At 46.9% G+C, this 20,863-nt stretch overlaps 1 protein-coding gene across 1 annotated transcript in view; it reads right to left on the bottom strand.

Annotated features, from left to right (window-relative positions):
- Nucleotides 1-344: 344 nt before the first annotated feature.
- LOC146063040 (serotriflin-like) overlaps nucleotides 345-20,863 on the bottom strand; it is a 32,004-nt gene continuing 11,485 nt past the window's right edge. Inside the window, exons 2-7 of the mRNA XM_083175051.1 lie at nucleotides 18,818-18,937; nucleotides 17,193-17,283; nucleotides 16,224-16,369; nucleotides 11,589-11,683; nucleotides 9,399-9,487; nucleotides 345-695 (exon numbers count right to left, since the gene is read on the bottom strand). Coding sequence (XP_083031177.1) covers nucleotides 562-695; nucleotides 9,399-9,487; nucleotides 11,589-11,683; nucleotides 16,224-16,369; nucleotides 17,193-17,283; nucleotides 18,818-18,937 — 675 coding nt within the window. The 3' untranslated portion in view covers nucleotides 345-561. The remainder of the gene's footprint in view (nucleotides 696-9,398; nucleotides 9,488-11,588; nucleotides 11,684-16,223; nucleotides 16,370-17,192; nucleotides 17,284-18,817; nucleotides 18,938-20,863) is intronic.

Here is a 20,863-nt window from a genome sequence, read left to right as displayed (position 1 = left end):
GTATTCTGGTTGCAATACCACCAATGCGAGAGACTGTATAAAAGTACTACGCCAATTATTCATGGTACAATCAAAGTTTTTATTCATGTTTTTTATTACATTTCTTCATTATTGTTCTACTATTATTTTTAAATAAAATCATCATTTAAATAGCATCATTGTAATAGTGCAATTATCCCTTGGTATTTAATGTAATACTTCCTCAAAACAAGCGCAGTGTTTCATTGTACCTTTGTTTTTAGCAAGTGGGCGCGACTCCGCCAACCAACAGCAGCTAAAAAACACAAACCACTCCAGCGCCTGTAGCCCCTTAGGGGGAACTTTGCCAACAATTATATGAAGTTCACTACACAATTTAATTATATTAAAGTACAAACACATTGATTAAAATGTGTAATCTGGAAGCTACGATATTAGTAACACAGTACATCTGTCTAGAACTGTTAAATAACCATTATTATATTTCTGCCATAAAATAGATCATTTAAGATGAATTTAATGAAATAGGCTTGCATCAACCAAACCTACTTGAATTTTTATAAAAAATACCCAACAGCGACGTTATTTTATTTGCCCGTTGGTGCAAAGACACATGGCGGGACAGTCCTTCTTAAGGCTTTCATCAGGTCCACAGGTGTCTCCGGTTCTGAACGTTAGGCAGTTATTATACCAGTCTTGATATTGGCAAGGATTAGCTATAAGAAAAAATAAAATAAAAATAAAATACTGTAGCATCACAAAGTAACTTAAAGTACATTTATGGCCCCTCATTACCGGCGGTTGGGCGTAAAGTCCTGGCAGTCATGATCCAAACAGTTTGAAGTTCGAAAGCAAAATTCTGACGGCCATATTTATTTTCCTCATACACAAAGACTTAAGGTGCCCATACATGGTGCGATGATCGCACCTGTTATGGGCTGGATCGCATTGCATCGCATGCATTTTGCGTGTGATTTGCGTGCGATGCGATCCGCGGGCAGCACATACTTTTTGTACTGTGCGATGCGATGCCCGCGGGAGCGAACATTGCATCGCACGGTGCTATTGCATGGTGTATGGCCACCTTTACACTAAACCCAGTGGCACAGCATTAGCTCCTGCAGTCCCTGTGGTGGCTATGGGGAACCAGCGCTGACGTTTCTACCAGCAGGCGAGTTATGTGATACCCGCCTGCAGACAGTATTTATGCAGATAAAAATTTGCTAAAACTATAACACCATATCAAATGTTTATAGGGGGTGGGGGCACATTTTTAACAGTTCGCACTGGGAACTAAGTCTCCCAGAAACAATTCTGTTTGGTTTTTTAAAACATTTTGGCGGTGGGGGGAGGGGATATATGGTTATGCAAATTTAAGCCCCAACCATTCCCACACGCAGTCTAAACCTACCCTGCCCCCCCTCCCCCAAGCACAGTTTAACACTAACCGTTCCTTCCCGCAGCCTAACCCTAACTGTTCTCTCACACAATTTAATCCACCACCCCTACAAAAACAAAAAAAAATGCATGTCAACATTTTCATACTGTATGTCAACAATTTCCATGCCGACGTTTGCTTAGCTCAACCACGTTGATCATTTGAATTTTACCTAGAAATTGTTCTCTGTTTTGATTGTCAACTCTCTCTTTGGATGGGATGTACTAACGGGAAAATGCGGTAAAACCCCTGTTTTACCGCATTTTCCTACATATTAAAACCCCACCGCCTCGTTACCGCAGGGAAGGGTATTGCCACCTTTGGGTGGCGATACCCTATAGAAGCCTATGGGCTTCTTTTCGCTGCCCGACGCCTCCGCCGCAAACCCGCCGACCCCCCTCTCCCCCTCCCTCTTGATTACCTGGTCCAGGTCCTCCTGGACCCGGAAGGTAAGCCCTTCCTCCCCCTAGTGACGCAGCTGGACGTCCTTCCGGCTGCAGAGCGGAGGAGGAGGCGCCGGGGACAGCCTGCTTAGCTGTCCCCGGCGTGAGGGGAGAGCCAGGTGGCAGGGAGATGACACCAGAGTACAGGTATCGCGGGGGGCTCCGTCACCGCACCGCGATGCCAGCCGCATATCTTAGTATATATGTGCTGGCATCGCGGCGGGCAGTATTTTAATACATCCCGCCCTTTATACCATAAATTGGTTTGTAGTTAAGTATACAGGTGTTTTTTGTTCTAGACCACAACCCAGTGACAGCACTTTTCAAAGCTCCTGTTGTTTTGTTTGCAGAGCTAGTATTTTCATTAGTGTAGGGGTAGAAACTAATACTTTGGGGTGTATTCAAATGTTGGTTTGTTCCCCTTTGCACGCCTATTCTCGCTTTTTTTATATGTCGTGATATTAGTGTGATATTCAATTATTACCCGTCTTTTGAAAGTTGGCAGTTTTTTGAACATCTTTTATTTCAGAGTCATTGTCAACGGACTTCCTATTCAAATGTTTGGTGATAAGTTTTACGCCTTTTAATAGTCGTCTAAACTTGGTCATTTTCTCGTCAATTTATTCACCTGGGTGTGGAGTGGTGATAAAAGTGTTATTTTTTTTCTTTAAAAGTAAACGGGGGTGGGATTGTGTGGCACTCACCGCACACAATTCCTTCGCTAGACGTGCAGCGTCACTAAGGCAGATATGCTTCTGGGCAGTGTCGGAGGAGCCTGCGTAGTCGGCAGTGTGGGAGGTGCAGCACAGGGATTACCAGCTGTGTCTGCAGTGCACAAGGTTCCAGTGGTGTCGGCATTGTGGGTGTGCCGACATGGGCCTATGATCTCTGTGGCGGCTGTCTTACACAGGTTGCCGGAGGGTGAGTGTGGGAGGAGTTTGCTGTGCTATTGTTATGAGTGTCATTGATAGACTAACACTGGGAACAAATGGGGAACAAACAGACACACAGATAAAGTGAACCAGCAAGATGTAATGTGCTTTCACTAGGAGCAACAATGCTCAGGAAGGAGTTAATAATAACTAAACCATGAACTTCCTAGCCAGGAAGAATTCCCTCTGCGTTCAAGTGTAAAAGTGAGATGAAACTGACACACTTGAACCGCAGGCAGTCTGGAAGTAAATCACGGGATGGAGTCTGGATTGGAAGCACTAAGGGGCCCATTTATCAAACAATATTTGCTGCTAAATCCCCGAAAACACACGTTTTCGGGGTTTAGCCGCAAATACTAAGTATCACCTGAATGTATTAAAGGGGACCGCAGCAGGGATTGGAGATCCCTGCTGCGATCCCCCCCTGCAGCGCCGCCGGGCCGCATCCCCCATAGGTTTCTATGGGGGATGCCAAGCTGCCCGATGTATCAACATCGGGCAGCCCGGCATCGCACCCCTGGGCTATCGCCAGTCTAATGTGGCGATAGCCCGTTGTAGCCTATGGGTGCATATCGCACTGCCCGAGCGGCAGTGCGGTCAGCGGGGTCGTGGGGGGGTCAGCGCATAACCGCGAATGCGCAGACCCCCTGGCTTCCGGCTCCAGGCATCGCAGGGACGGGCTCCTTTCGGTGATACATCCCGGCGGTATTGCAGGGTACCGCAATGCGATGTCGGGCGATGTCACCGCCCCGGCATCGCATTCCAATGATAAATGCGCCCCTTACTCTGCAGGAGGGAACAGCATAGCCCAGTGCCCAAGATGCGCACAACGTCTATTCTGTTAGATTGGGGGGTCTCCCCAACTGCCACCCCCCGCAGCGGGACAATGCCTGCCGCGGGTTGGACAGCGGGACAGGACCCGAAAATCGGGACTGTCCCGCTGTAATCGTGACAGTTGGGAGGTATGGGAATCTCAGCTGAAACACTGGCTCTGAAGATGAAGATAACAGAGAGCAGTGTCCAGAACCAGACCAGAAACCAGTACACAGAAGTGACAGAATTCAGTCTCTGGAGGAAGATGACAATCCTTTCCAAATCCTGCTCCACTCTCCTGTACTGGCCAGATGGAAAAACCAGCACAGAAAAGAGAAGCTAGGAATAAACAGAGACTGAACTTACAATATTGCTACTAGGTGTTGCAATCCAGTGGGGAACCCGACACTGACTCAACCACCTATATTGTAGCAATGGCAATACAATTCTAACACAGGCTAAAGGCCCATACACACTTGACGATTTTCAGCTGAAAATTGCCTAGTGTGTATGGGCCAGAGATCCCCGACTAGCGATGATGCGCACTCCCGCATCATCGCTAGCGAGGTGGGAAGTCTGCTGGTTTTACCAGCACATCTAGCGATGATGGCTGGTATTTTAGCCATCATCGCTAAATGTGTACGGCAGCCGGGCTGAAAGATCACAGACTTTCAGCGCAGCTGACCGCCCGCTCCCTCCCCCTGCTTATACTCACCCCTCCTCGCTCCCACACTGTCCGGTCACCGGCTGCAGATATGCACGCAGCGCAGCCTCCTCTCCCCCCCCCCTCCTCCCGGCTACACAGCAGCACGTCGGAGCGCCCTGCCCCCCCCCCCCCCAGCCAAACGCCCCGCCCCCAGCCCACTGGCCGCATCCTCCCTGCTCCAGAGAGTGTGTATAGTTTACACACGCAGCCGCTGACCACCAATGTTAAAGGCAGTAATATATACATTGCTGGCACATGCCAGCAATGTATATATTTCTGCCACCACTGGCCACCAATGATATTTATAATGCAGTAATATATACATTGCTGGCACAGGTCAGCAATGTATATATTACTGGCACCACTGGGCACCAATGTTATTAATAATCCATTAATATATACATTGCTGGCACATGCCAGCAATGTGTATATTGATGGCACCACTGGCCACCAATAATGTTTATAATGCAGTAATATATACATTGATGGCACATGCCAGCAATGTATATATTACTGGCACCACTGGGCACCAATGTTATTAATAAGCCAGTGATATATACATTGCTGGCACAGACCAGCAATGTATATATTATTGGTGCCACAGGGCACCAATGATTACGTATTAGCAAGTAATATATACATTGCACAGGCCAGCAATGTATATATTCAGGGACATCTTAATGCAAGGGCTTGATGGGCAGTTGCCCTAGGGCCCCATAATCCTAGGAGCCCAAGTTCCAGTAGCGGACTGTGTCGGGTGGCAGGGTCGCAGGATGGCATGTGCCCCCCCCCCCCCAGCCAGTACACTATCCGTCACCATCACCGGCCACCCTTATGCTGCCGTCACCCACAATCCGTCACCATCACCCACTGCCCATCACCCTCACGCTGCTGTCACCCACTGCCCGTCACCCTCATCCACCACCCTTATGCTGCTGTCACCCACTATCCATTACTATCACTCACTGCTCGTCACCCTCATGCTGCTGTCACTATCACCCACTGCCCGTCACCCTCATCCACCACCCTTACACTGCTGTCACCCGCTATCCATCACTATCACCCACTGCCCATCACCCAATGGTGTGTGGCATATTGTGTAATGGGCGTTCTAGTATGTGGTATAATGTGTAATGGACATGATGGTGTGAATGAATTTCTCCCTATGTGCACGGCTACAAATAAAATGTTTGCCGTGCACACGGGCGGGATTTTGCCAGCAATCAGTTCCAGTGGTGCAAGTAGAAAAAAAGTCTTAGTGGTACTGTGCTGCGTGCCGAAGGCACGCGTCGAAAAATGGGCGTGGTCAGGGCGTAGTTAAGGGGCGTGGTCATATGACACAAGGGGGAGTGGCTACATGACAAAACTTTAGAGCACAATGACATTTCTGTTTGGGCTTGTGCATTGCATCCTGAAGACAAAATGTAGGGGTCAGGATCAAAGTGTAGGAGCCAGACAAACCATAAATAGGGATATTGCACGCCGAAGGCGCATGGCAAAAATGTACACAGGACTGCCGGTTACACGTCACACACCCAATACATATTACCCATGCCATAATGCCCATTACACATTATGCCACACATAGTAATGCCCATTACACATGCCACACACCGTAATACCTATTACAAATAATACCACACACTGTAATACCCATTACACGTTATATACCAAACACCATTATGCCACGCACTGTAATGCCCATTACATATAATACCACACACCGTAATACCCATTACATACATTACACACGCTGTAATGCTCACTACATAATATGCCACATAAGTGCCGCTTACCTACATGCTCATTGCTATGGGTTTCACGCTCAATGCCAGGGGTTTCAATGTTTCATGCTTACACCCCTGCATATTACCCATGCCATAACGCCATACCACAATACTTGCACCACTGCGGTGAGAAGTGGCAAAGTGGCAGGCTGCGGTTAGAAGGTTCGGGCTGAGGCGAGAAGTGGCGAGGTGGCGGGCTGAGGCGAGAAGGGGCGAGGTGGCGGGCTGAGGCGAGAAGGGGCGAGGTGGCGGGCTGAGGCGAGAAGGGGCGAGGTGGCAGGCTGAGGCGAGAAGGGGCGACGTGGCGGGCTGAGGCGAGAAGGGGCGACGTGGCGGGCTGAGGCGAGAAGGGGCGAGGTGGCGGGATGCGGCGAGAAGGGGCGGGCTGCGGTGAGAAAGGGAGAGATGATGGGCTGAGGTAAGGGGTGAGGTGGTGGGATGAGGCGAGAAGGGGCGAGGTGGTGGTATATAGTGGTATAAAGAGAGGTGCTGGGATGAAGTGAGAAGGGGCGAGGTGGTGGAATGAGGCAAGAGGGGTGAGGGGCATGCTGACAGGGGGTGAGGTCACATTGTCTTGGTGAAAGGGGAAGAGGTGGCAGAGGGGGAAGTAAGAGGGGGTACAAGAGAAAGTAGATCTGTTATTACTAACATTGGGTGGCTCACAGGGGCCGGCCTCTGCTGGCTGCCACTGCTGCTCACCTGATATTGCATTAGGCTACCTTCACGTGGTCCCGGCCGCTGCTGCCCTTATCATGGTTGTTGGCTGCCACACTGCCGCTGATCATCTGCTGCCGCCAGTGTCCAGACACCAGCCCCCCCTCCCCCTGCTCCTCTCACTGTACCTGGCCGCCACTGCTATAGAAGTCTCCTGCTCCCAGCGCCGCTATTGAGGCACAGGCTGCCGGAAGTTACAGTGACAGGCAGCCTTCCCCTTGCTTCCCCCTGCGGCTCTGTCTCCAGCACGTCGGCAGGAGTGTGATGAGACTCTGAGCCGCTCGTGCTGCTGCCGTGCCTCTCCTCGGCTTGATGTCACTGCGCAAACCTGCGCAAACCTGCGCATGCGCAGTGACATGCGTGCCGGGATTTTATGGCGGTACGGGGTACCGGCGGAATATGTTATAGCGGTACGCCGTACCACCCCGTACCGCCACACTTTCACCACTGATCAGTTCTGAATCAGGCACCAAGAACAGGAATGCACTGATTAAAATGGACCCTGCTCCCACCCTTGGTATTCAAACCCAGCCCATTATGTAAATAGCCTTGTATATGAAAGATTTTCAGCAAAGTCTTTCGCCTCCTGAAAATCTCTCGCTCTTTGAGGGAAATAGTCTAGTGTGTACGCACTACTTTGGTGAAAGATATATCTATCAAAGATTTTGGCAAAGTCTTTTGAAATGAAAGAACAACACGAAACCTAAAAAGTAGATTTAACGAACACCGATGAAATATTGTCAACAGAATCACAACACACAGCCTATCTAAACATTATTTAGAGCACCATAAAAGTAACCCCAGTTGTTTAAAGATCATAGGTCTTGAACAGATACCCATAACACGAAGAGGGGGAAATAGATATAGAAAATTATGTGTACAAGAAATGTTCTGGATGTTCAAAATCGACTGTTTATACCCCAAAGGTTTGAACCAAGCAGTAGAATTAAGGGCCTTATTCTGGTTGGTGCGGCCGGATCCGAATATGCGGCCAGGACCGAGAGTTCTTAGCCCCGCCTTTCGTACGGATCGCTCACTGCGTCCGAATGCGGTAAGCCGCTGACCGCACGGAGCACGAGTGGATTTCTCATGTATACACCTCCTCCATCTCTGGGAACCTCCCCCATCATTCGATGGTCGCAGACCATCGAATGCAGGACCGAGTGGTCAGGCAGCACCCGCATGCTCAGACCACTCGGGCATTTCTCCGTGCAAAAGCAGGGATCTGGGCGGGCAGCTGACATCCGGCAATGTCATATGTCCGCCCCCTACACGTGCGTCACGGCTGCATTACCATACGTACGCCCAGCGTTTTCATGGGAACGCCCATGAAACGTGGGGTGTAAACATATGGTAATGAGCCCAAACAGCCCTTCACACCCCTCTCCACCCCCTGTTCATAGTGTAAACATTTCATGCTGAATTTGGACGTATGTCCCTTTCGCACATGCGCAGATATGCCTCTGCACATGCGCAAACACAAAACATCGGCGGACCGACCGCACGCGGACATAACCGCACCAACCAGAATAACCTCCTAAATGTGGCCTTGTGAAGAAGGATGATATAAAAAAATTAAAAAATTGTTACCTACAGTACATCGAAGGACTTAGGAAAGATAAAGAATTATACTAGAAAAGTCTTATATTTAGGCTATGAATTGAATATTTTCGTGAATGTAGAAAACTAAAAAATGTTTGTTCCGCTCTTTCTGCTAATATTCACGCTACCGAAACTACAAAGTACCCACAAGGTTTATATATTTTTTTTTTTTACTCTATTATTATTCATTACTGATTTTTCAGGATTTTTTTTTGTTACAATGTATTATATATACTTACAGATTGTAATAGGTGATTTCTACCACTCTCCATTTATGTATTTAATTGTTACTTTCAATGTGCATGAAAATGGGACATATATTCTTTTATCTGCTGAAAAGCCATAGTCTATTTAATAATAGAAACGTGAGCTGCAAAAGAACGTGTAACCCCACTAAACAGGAATAAAATGAGATAGCGTGACCCATTCTCATGAGAATCAACTAATGTAATCAATAAATACTAATAAATAAAATGTACTACTAATAAAGATGACGCACCGAAAGCGACATCGATCTCTATAACAACAAGGTCCGCCTATCTATGATATATATGCCACATGACCCAAGAGTTCCGCCCACTTAAGATACGTAACTCCGGCAATACAAAGGTCCATCTACCTCGGTGCAATCTTTTGGCCTAAAAAAATATTGTGAGGTGTGAGGTGTTCAGAATAGACTGGAAATGAGTGGAATGTTATTGAGGTTAATAATAGCGTAGGAGAAAAGAAAAACCCAAAGTTTGAGATTTTAGCAGTTTTTATGCCTTTAAAAAAAAAAAAAATCAGAACCCAAAACCTTGAGGGGGTGTTTTTGCAAAACCCATTAGATCCCAAAACCTGAAGGTAATCAGAACCCAAAATGCGAAAAGAGGCCGGTGCACATCCCTACTTTCAGCCCGCATAGCGGGTAAATGAATGGATTAAGCATACTGTACTGTACTGTATTTGAGCTGAAACAGAGACTCCTATAGTGCAGACACTTACTGCAGAGTTTACTATTTACACATGAATTGGGGCAATCTCCACATGGAGTTCCAGACTTCCAGGGACTGGCCAGGCTGCCTTTGTTTCCTCTGTAATAAGAACAAATGTAAGTAGTAAAAATAAGCAAATACATATCTAAATGCAATTTAGGACAGCACCATTGCGGTCGCAAGTATTGTAGGGTGTCACCATGATCTGGGACAGCCAATGAGTTTGAATCCCCCGTGCATCATAGTTGCCTCCCCTCCTGCATTCTGCAGGAGACTCCCTGACATAGCAGCAATCTCTCTCTCTCTCTCATTAGTCTAGCAATCTCCCTCATGTCACCTAGCCAACATTACACTGTCACATCATAGTTACCTCCCCTCCTGCATTCTGCAGGAGACTTCCTGACATAGCAGCAATCTCCCTCTCTCCCTCATTAGTCTAGCAATCTCCCTCATGTCACAGCCCACATTACACTGTTACATCGTAGTTACCTCCCCTCCTGCATTCTGCAGGAGACTCCCTGACATAGCAGCAATCTCCCTCTCTCCCTCATTAGTCTAGCAATCTCCCTCATGTCACCTAGCCCACATTACACTGTTACATCATAGTTACCTCCCCTCCTGCATTCTGCAGGATACTCACTCTCTGACATAGCAGCAATCTCCCTCTCTCCCTCATTAGTCTAGCAATCTCCCTCATGTCACCTAGCCCACATTACACTGTTACATCATAGTTACCTCCCCTCCTGCAATCTGCAGGAGACTCCCTGAAATGTCAGCAATCTCCCTCTCTCTCTGAAAGCTCTAGCAATCTCCCCGATTTCACAAAACCCACATTGCGCAGCAGTTACAATTAAGGGGGGAGACAAAAAAATTAGAAAGAAATATACATTCAAATGGAATCATCAATACCATGTCCCTGCATTGGTTAGAAGGTACAATAATCCCTATAGGTACATGCATATTAAATATAGGGTTGCCTACTTTATAGTTCAGTGTGGAAGGGGGGGGAGGGGCTGCCTACAGACAGGAATGGGGCGTGGCGGGGTCATGAAGGGAACTTCATGTTTAGGGCATGGCCAGCGCGGTCAAGTCCTCCCGCCCATGCCCACACGTCCATTGGACAGCGGTGGGTGAGGCTACAGGGACACAATCCGCGTCTTTGGTCTGACCCCCCCCCCCGCCAAAGGGGGGGTCACATGAGACTGCTTGCCCCCCAAACGGGGGGGGGGGGGGAGGGGACCCCATTTCCAGGGCCATTCTGGGAGGGTATTCAACTCTGATTAAATATGGTTTCTCCTGGCCACTTATATGGAACCACATGTAAGACACAAGACATGAAAAAGTCTTCACACGGATCAGTGTCTTCTCTTCAACAAGTACAATAGATCTTACTGTCTGCTTTGGGGCTCATCTACATATGGATGTAAGTAATATTATGACGCGCCTCCCAGATGTAATAGTGCACATCTGCGCTTCTAGGTGCCACCTACCTTCCTGGGCCTGCCCAAGGCCCCCCAATTCTGGTGCCTCCTTTACAATGTTCGTGAAAAACGTTCTCAATGCTCAGTAATTATGATTAAATTTAATTTGGATGTTATTGCATAGGCATCACATTTATAATCAAATATAATATGCTGAGCTAGAAGAAAATAAGTATCACTCTGGCCAAAGGGCCCCCCTAAGACAGGAGGCACTGACACCCTGCCCCCCCCCCCCCCCCCCCGCTTAATCTGACTCTCTCCATATATGGAACTAGACACACCTTTTGGGTGGTGTATGACACGCCCCCTCATCAGGGCACCATGCAAAATTCTAATACCAACTCTAATCTCCCTGAAACTAGTTTTGAAAAGTAGGCAACCATGAGGAGCATGCTGGCAAACAGGTGGCATGACCTCACTGGACTTTCCCCCGATTGTGTTCTTACTGGTGACTGTTGCATGTTTAGATTGCTGCATTCAGTTGTACAGTACATACACACAGCTGGGCCAGATGTACTAAGCTTCATAAAGCGATACAGGGGAGAGTATTAACGCACCAGCCAATTGGCTCCTAACTGCCATGTTACAGACTTGTCTTCGGCAAATGAACCAGCCAGGGTTGCAAACAGTTTCATTTGCACCGTTTTGAAGGGTAAAAAGAAAACGTTCACCTGACTTGTAGCCTCCAGATGCGGAGCCCAGTTCGGGATGATACTTACGCGGGACACATGTGGCACACGTAGATGTATTTATAATAAGGATTATTACATTCCGCAAGATCACAGCCCATACAATAGGACGTAGCCCACATCATCTGAAAATGCAAAAGCAAATTCATTAAATGGAAACTAACAATGACAATGGACCAACAATAGTTTGTAGCCAACCCTGTCCCCAGGAGAACTAACTTGTGGGAGCCCTACTAATTCCATTGTCAAATATACAGCAGATATACTGTAATAATATAATAGTAATAATAATAATAATAATAATAATAATAATAATAATAATAATAATAATAATAATAATAATAGTAAATATAATAGTAATAATAATATAATAGTAGTAATAATAATAATAATAATAGTAATAATAATAATAGTAAATATAATAGTAATAATAATAATAGTAAATATAATAGTAATAATAATAATAATAATAGTAATAATAATAATAGTAATAATAATAATAATAATAATAATAATAGTAATAATAATAGTAATAATAATAGTAGTAAATATAATAATAATAATAGTAAATATAATAGTAATAATATAAAAGTAATAATATAATAGTAATAATATAATAATAGTAATAATAATAATAATAATAATAATAATAATAATAGTAATAATAATAATAGTAATAATAATAATAATATAATAGTAATAATATAATAGTAATAATAATAATAATAATAGTAAATATAATAGTAATAATAATAATAGTAATAATAGTAGTAATAATAATAATAATTGTAATAATAACTATAATAATAATAATAATAATAACAATAGTAATTATAATAATAATAATCCCAGGACTATTAATGTGTTAAAATACTGTTTTCACTCGTTATTTAGCGAGTTTGGCCCGTCCCAATGTTTTCGGGACTGCGATTGCGCATGGTTAGCCCCCCTTTGCGTTTGGCTTCGGCGACTTGCACAGTAGCCGAGCTGTTCGCAAGCATCGGGGTGGGTGCAGACCGCGGCGATGACCGGGATCACCCATCAGAACGCCCTGCATTTTATGAGCATCCCCATTAAAGTGCTGGGCGTTCCCAAGGGTACGTGGACAGGCCCATGTCTGCCGGGGGCAGGCGGCTCACGCCATCTTCATCCCGACGCTGACAAATAAAAATCAGTATCCACTGACTTCTATTTGCGAGGGCGGGAGAAATCATTCAATGGTCGGTGTGCGAGGGGATGTGTTTTCGTTACGCATCCCCTCGCATTTTATCTAGGGATAATCGGCAGCGGCGGGGAGGGGGGCACTCGGACGGGCGGCGTCTCAGGCAACCTGAATCAGCCCCCCTGTATGTTATATAGTGTCCCAATCCGGCTCATGTAGCTACTGTATGTCTGCCCCTCTACCCCTCACCCCCTGGGGGACCACCCTGCAAGCCCTGGTTTTAGTTTGGCACTGCAAATGGCGCCTAATTCAGACCTAATCGCAGAGCAAATGTTACTCAAAATGGGCAAAACCATACTGCACCGCAGGTGGGGCAGATGTACCACGTGCAGAGTGTAAAAAAAACAGCAGGCAGTATTTACCCTGCACAGAAACAACAACAAAAAAACCTCACCAAATCTAACTCTCTCTGCATGTTACATCTGCCCCTGCGGTCAGGTCTGAATTAGGCACATGGAGTAGAGTTTGTTCAAGTAAAAGTCCTACATGCACATATAAATCAGCTGATACTGTCTTGAAGCAAGGCTTCCCTTTGAGATGTATTACTGATGTCACGGTCACCAACCGAGCAGACCGGAAGCTGTACGGTAAATGCTGACCACAGTGATCTCTAAGTCCTGCATACCTCCCAACATTCTCACTGCGTTAGTCAAGACTTCCGGACAGTCCATCTTGTGCGGCCCAAAAAAAGGGGCGTGGCTTCAGTAAAGGGGAGTGCACAATGTCTGTGGTCGTGAAGCCAAGCCCCCCGTTTTGCCACTGTGGGGGCATGGCCAGCATTGTGAGAGTGACTGGACATGGCCCCAGCCCCTCTTATTTTATTTATTTATTTATTTACAGGTTCTTATATAGCGCAGCAGATTCCGTTGCGCTTTACAATAGTAGACAGTGATAAAACAAACTGGGTAACAACATACAGACTTGGAGGTAGGAGGGCCCTGCTGCAAGCTTACAATCTATAGGGATATTGGTGGAAACACAAGGACAGGCACCAGTAATACCATAGCAGTCCCACCAAGTTACAAGTCCAGAAGGGTAGCTATATAATACATAAGTGCCTCAGAGGGTTATGCATGTAGAACTTAAACATTATAGGCTTGCCTGAAGAGGTGAGTTTTCAGGGAACGCTTGAATGTTTGGAGGCTATTGGAGAGTCTTATTGTGCGTGGAAGGGCATTCCATAGGATGGGAGCAGCCCGATGAAAGTCCTGTAATAGTGAATGGGAGCTGGTGATCCGTGCAGAAGAGAGACACAGATCTTGTGCAGAGCGGAGTGGTCGAGATGGGAGATATTTTGTGATAAGTAGAGAGATATATGCTGGTGCAGTATGGTTAATAGCTTTATAAGTTAGTAGAAGTGTCTTGTATTGAATACGGTAAGATACAGGTAACCAATGGAGGGACTGGCAGAGCGGATCAGCAGATGATGAGCGTCTTGCAAGGAAGATCAGCCTAGCAGCAGCATTTAAAATGGATTGTAGTGGTGAGAGTCTGTTCTTGGGAAGACCAGTCAGGAGACTATTGCAATAATCAATGCGGGATATAATGAGTGCATGTATAAGAGATTTAGTAGTTTCTTGTGTGAGATACGGTCGTATTTTGGATATGTTCTTTAGATGCATGTAACATGATTTGGAGACAGATTGAATGTGGGGAAGAAAGGACAGGTCAGAGTCGAGGATGACCCCTAAGCAACGAGCTTGTGGGGTAGGGTAGATGGTCGAGTTTTCAACAGTGATGGAGATATCAGGATGGTAACTGTTCTTAGTTGGCGAGAATATAAGTAATTCTGTTTTTGAAATATTGAGTTTGAGTTGTCGGGAAGACATCCAAGATGAGATGGCAGAGAGACATTCTGAAACTCGGCCCAAAACCACTGGTGACAAGTCTGGGGTTGATAGATAGATTTGAGTATCATCCGCATATAAGTGATACTGAAATCCGAAAGAGCTTATTAGTTTGCCAAGAGAGGAAGTATAGATGGAGAACAGCAGAGGACCTAAGACTGAGCCTTGCGGAACTCCGACTGACAGAGGTAGTGAAGAGGAAGTAGAGTCAGAGAAGCGAACGCTGAAAGAGCGATCAGATAGGTAAGATGTGAACCAGGAAAGGGCTGTATCATTAAGACCTAGGGAGTGTAGTGTTTCTACAAGAAGAGTGTGATCCACAGTGTCAAATGCAGCAGATAGATCTAGAAGAATAAGTAGTGAGGCCTTTAGCCTTAGCAGTTACCAGATCATTCACCACTTTAGTCAGTGCTGTCTCAGTGGAGTGTTGAGAGCGGAAGCCTGACTGAAGCGGGTCTAACAGGGTGTGAGAGTTAAGAAAGTTTGTGATGCGAGAGTAGACAAGTCTCTCCAGTAGCTTAGAGAGGCATGGGAGCTGAGAGATAGGACGATAGTTAGAGAGAGAGTTAGGGTCAGAATTCTGTTTTTTTATAATAGGAGTAATCACTGCATGTTTGAGCAGAGATGGAAAAGTACCAGTAGCAAGAGAGAGATTGCAGATGTTAGTTAAGGTTGGAATAAGCACAGGAGATAGATTTTTTATAACTTGTGCAGGTATAGGATCAAGAGGAGAGGTAGTAGAGTAGGAGGATAAGAAGAGTGCAGATACTTCCTTTTCATTTGTGGGCTCAAATGAAGAGAAAGTGCCAGAGGGTTCAGGTAGGGAAGAGAGCGGGTTAGAGGTAGTAGAAGAGCATACCATTTCATCTCGGATGTTATCAATCTTGTCCTTAAAGTAGGAGGCAAGTTCTTGTGCACTGATGGTAGCCGGTGGGGGAGGAGGGGGAGGGTACAGAAGAGACTTGAAGGTGTTAAAAAGTCGCTTAGGGTTGGTGGCATGAGAAGAGATGAGAGATTGGTAGTATGTTTGTTTGGCAGTGTCCAAAGCATTGCAGTAGGAGTAGTAGCTAGTCTTATATGTGAGGAAATCAGTCATATTACGAGATTTACGCCATTGGCGTTCTAATTTACGTGACTGATTTCGTAGTTGTCTTGTTGCTTTGGAGTGCCATGGTTGGCATCTAAGCCTACGTGGGGTATAGTGGGTAGCTGGAGCCACTTCATCAAGGGCTGTTTCAAGAGTCTGGTAGAGGTGGGAAACAGCAGAGTCAGGAGAGGTAAGTGTGGAAATTAGTGAGAGCTGTTGTTGCAGGGAGGTGGTAAGTTGTGGAAAATTTATAGCTTTAGTATTTCTGCGGGTTAGAGTAGGCATGCATGATTTCTGTGTCAGTGAGCTTGGGGTAATGGAGGAGAGCGAGAGGGTTATGAGATTGTGATCAGAGAGAGGGAAGGGAGTGTTAGTAAAAGCAATGAATGGGGGTGGGGGGGGGGGGTGGGTGGGCATGTGGGAACAGTTTGGAGGTATTCTTCACTACCATGTCTTCATAATGGATCTTCCTTATTTGTTTCTGAATGAGTTGTTCCAAGGAGACTGACCTGAGTGAAGTGTCCGACTTCTTTGTTTGGGTCAAGCGCCCCTTTTCCATAGGCAAAGTCTTGGCCTTCACTGAACCATGCGGCAATGACAGCACTCCAGGGGACTTTGTCATTTGACAAAAATATATTTTCCCCACATTTATAATCTGAAATAATAGTAGATTCAAAATCAGTGTACATGTTGCTGCTGTGGGGGCATGGCCAGCGGCTCTGTAAGCTGCTGGCCAGCACCCAAACCCTCTGCCTGTGGGAATAGACGTTGTGCAAGAATGCCTCTATTCACGGGTGACAAGGGGGGACTTCCAACTGCCCCCACCCCCCCAATGCGGAACATTGGGCAGGAATCAGGAACATCCCCAAAAAATGGGATGTTCCTGGGAAAATTGGGACATTTGGTTGGTATGTGATAGATTGGGTGAGATTTTTAAAGCGGCAATCATTTACACTTCAAAATCAAACTGGTTTTGCAGTGTAAATGATTGCCGCTTTTAAAAAACTGGAGATTTCTTACCAAATCTCTCACTTTCTGAATCTCTCATCCCATTAAATTTCACCCTTTGCCTCTCTCCTCCTCTTCCCCTGTGTCTTTCAAGTGTCTGCATTAATCAGTTCCTGAAATACACTATAATGAGGGGGAACTGTATAGGCTGCTGTGGGGTCCCAATGACGAAATGGAATTATTGGAGAGCATAATCCAACTACTGTATTCATCTGCATTCCCCTATGGCATTCCACGTTATGATGGAAGATACTGCTCAGCCTGCCCCCCCCCCAGGCTCATGTGAAACTATCCAATGGGAGATTGGGGGCGGGTCTAGGAGGGTGTGTGACTCATGTGCCTGCTGATGAGTATAATCACATGAGCATGACCTATGCAACTAAACCAGTCTATAAAGTCCAGGTGTAATGTTGTTTTCAAGTATAGCAGCCTGAAAAATGTCTGTAATGACTGCATGCAAGTGTCCTTACTTGTTATCTGTCGCTGTTCCTGAGGACTGTGCCCAACTATACATTGTCTTGCAACGTTTCCAGCATTCTTTGCTGCCTGGTCATTCCACACCTAAGTACAAAGAATATTCATATATACCTTTTTTACACAATGATACAGTACGTCTGTGAATTACGTTGTTCAGTCATATCTCTGGTAACCTTTTACCAAGCAGTATTGCATTACCGCTTCTCTTTTCTCTCTCCTATCCGGTACAATATCTCCTTTAGGGTACAATATCCTGAGTGATACAAGGAGGAGACTGCAAGGTCACCTAAATGCATTTGCTTACTGGGCAGCCGCCCAAGGGCCCCACAATTCGAATGGCCTTTGAGCAGGATTTCCTGTGAGGCTAGTAGTGATTGCTGTCCAGAAGCTTTGGTTGTATTACACCAGCGCTGGGACAGCGATACAGAGGCTGTTATCTACACCATACACCAGCGCTGGATCCTGGATTGGTGAGTATGTTGGTGTAAAAGTGAGGTGTGTGTGGATGTGTGTGTAATAAAGTTATACTTTTTTGTGTGTTTTATTTTAACATTCTTTTTACGGGTGGACTACAAGTCCCAGCGGGCCCATTAATGCCCCGCATCCTGGGAATTGTGGTTCTCCAAGTCCCAGCATGCGGGGGAGGTCTGCTGGCACTTGTAGTTCACCTGCATAAAGCAATGTTAGGTATGTGTGATTTAACAATATCAGGCCAGCGTCCACAGGTCAAGCCGGTGACAGCCCTGGGGGGGTTGACCCCTTTATTGGGGGGGTCCCCACTCCTCCAGGTACCCCGTCCAATGCTGACCAGCCACGGTGCTCATGGTACGGCCGGGGGACCTTATGTAAAAAGTGTCCCCCGGCTGTGGCATGACACTGCGGGCTGTTGGAGCCCGGTGCTGGTTTCAAAATATGTGGACCCCCAGATTTATTGTTCTCCGTATTTTTGGAACTAGGAACGGTCCAAGAGTCCGGGGCTGGTTTCAGAAATACGGGGAACCCCTATGCTTTTTGTCCCCCGTATTTTTGGAACCAGGTCCAGCTCAATGAGCCCGGGGCTGGTTATGCTCAGGAGCAATGTTCCCTCTAATTATACGAAGGCTGTGTGCGGCAAAAGATTTTGGCTGTGCAACTTTGGAAGGAAATTTAAATTTTTGTGCATCACTTATATATAACTGGAAAATGACGTTCAGAATTTGTGTTAACTATACTTCAAAATGATATTAAACATTTAAACATTCAAAATACAGTACACAATGTAGTTAATGGGTGAAACACACATTAATTGAGTCCACAACTGCAAAAAGGGACCACTGCTGCTTTGTGCGCTCTGTTTTAATGTCTGTGCGCATGCTCGTCGAGTTGTGTGCGCGCGCACGTGCGCACAGCTTAGAGGGAACACTGCTCAGGAGGGGAAACCTCACGCCATTTTTTTTAACACAAATTCGCACATTTCCTCAAATTCGCACATTTTCATGCCTAAAAATCTCACATTTTCATGACTAAAATTCGCCCATTATCGCACGTTTTTACCTGGAATATGCACCTCATTAAATATGCAAATTCGCGGCAAAAAATGCGATGTAAAAAGTGCGATAATGGGCAAATTTTTACTTACCGTCTTCAGCATATTACAGGCCGGCGGATCGGCTTTCATTCTATATTCATCGTGTAGTTTAAGAATCTGTTGCTGAACATCTGGAAGCGAAGGTGAAATTGCAGAGAGTGGGACATTTACCTGCAAGAGTTACAGTGAGTTAGATACACAGAAATGTATCTGACCTTATATAACATCCATTACTGGTTTATGGAATTGGGGAAGAAGCCTCACCTACACCTACATCTATCTATCTATCTATCTATCTATCTATCTATCTATCTATCTATCTATCTATCTATCTATCTATCTATCTATCTAATGCTGCTCATACACTTATGCGATTGGATGCAATGCGACATCAAAGTGTGATATCCTTTGCATCAGATTGCATCTTATGGTGAAAAAAGTGCCCCCTTCCAGCACCCGATGTCGCATGCTATGGCACATCGGGTGCTTGAAGAGGGTAGGCAGAGGGTGGTGGAGCAGCGTAGGAGCACTAGTGGGGCAGAGGGTGGTAGCGTAGCGCTGTGAAGGAGCACTAGTGGGTCAGAGGGTGGTGGAGTAGCGTAGTGCTGTGAAGGAGCACTAGCGGGGCAGAGGGTGGTAGCGTAGCGCTGTGAAGGAGCACTAGTGGGGCAGAGGGTGGTGGAGTAGCGTAGCGCTGTGAAGGACCACTAGCGGGGCAGAGGGTGGTAGCGTAGCGCTGTGAAGGAGCACTAGTGGGGCAGAGGGTAGTGGAGTAGCGTAGCGCTGTAAAGGAGCACTAGCGGGGCAGAGGGTGGTCGCGTAGCGCTGTGAAGTAGCACTAGTGGGGCAGAGGGTGGTGGAGTAGTAGCGCTGTGAAGGAGAACTAGCGGGGCAGAGGGTGGTGGAGTAGCGTAGCGCTGTGAAGGAGCACTAGCGGGGCAGAGGGTGGTGGAGTAGGCTAGCGCTGTGAAGGAGCACTAGCGGGGCAGAGGGTGGTGGTGTAGCCTAGCGCTGTGAAGGAGCACTAGCTTGGCAGAGGGTGGTGGAGTAGCGTAGCACTGTAAAGAAGCACTAGCGGGGCAGAGGGTGGTAGCGAAGCGCTGTGAAGGAGCACTAGTGAGGCAGAGGGTGGTAGAGTAGCGTAGCGCTGTGAAGGAGCACTAGTGGGGCAGAGTGTGGTGGAGTAGCGTAGCGCTGTGAAGGAGCACTAGCAAGGCAGAGGGTGGTGGAGTAGTAGCGCTGTGAAGGAGCACTAGCGGGGCAGAGGGTGGTGGAGTAGCGTAGCACTGTGAAAGAGCACTAGCGGGGCAGAGGGTGGTGGAGTAGCGCTGTGAAGGAGCACTAGCGGGGCAGAGGGTAGTGGAGTAGCCTTGCGCTATGAAGGAGCACTAGATTGGCAGAGGGTGGTGGATTAGCATAGCACTGTGAAGAAGCACTAGTGGGGCAGAGGGTGGTAGCGTAGCGCTGTGAAGGAGCACTAGTGGGGCAGAGGGTGGTGGAGTAGCGTAGCGCTGTGAAGGAGCACTAGCTTGGCAGAGGGTGGTGGAGTAGCGTAGCACTGTGAAGAAGCACTAGCGGGGCAGAGGGTGGTAGCGAAGCGCTGTGAAGAAACACTAGTGAGGCAGGGGGTGGTGGAGTAGCGTAGCGCTGTGAAGGAGCACTAGTGGGGCAGAGTGTGGTGGAGTAGCGTAGCGCTGTGAAAGAGCACTAGCAAGGCAGAGGGTGGTGGAGTAGTAGCGCTGTGAAGGAGCACTAGCGGGGCAGAGGGTGGTGGAGTAGCGTAGCACTGTGAAAGAGCACTAGCGGAGCAGAGGGTGGTGGAGTAGCGCTGTGAAGGAGCACTAGCGGGGCAGAGGGTAGTGGAGTAGCCTTGCGCTGTGAAGGAGCACTAGATTGGCAGAGAATGGTGGATTAGCATAGCACTGTGAAGAAGCACTAGTGGGGCAGAGGGTGGTAGCGTAGCGCTGTGAAGGAGCACTAGTGGTGCTTGAAGAGGGTAGGCAGAGGGTGGTGGAGCAGCGTAGGAGCACTAGTGGGGCAGAGGGTGGTAGCGTAGCGCTGTGAAGGAGCACTAGTGGGTCAGAGGGTGGTGGAGTA

Source organism: Crinia signifera, chromosome 3 (assembly GCF_055691185.1).
Source record: "Crinia signifera chromosome 3, ASM5569118v1, whole genome shotgun sequence".
Lineage (NCBI taxonomy): Eukaryota > Metazoa > Chordata > Amphibia > Anura > Myobatrachidae > Crinia > Crinia signifera.
Note: the sequence above shows the minus strand (reverse complement) of the source record. Positions and strands in the feature narration are given on the sequence as shown.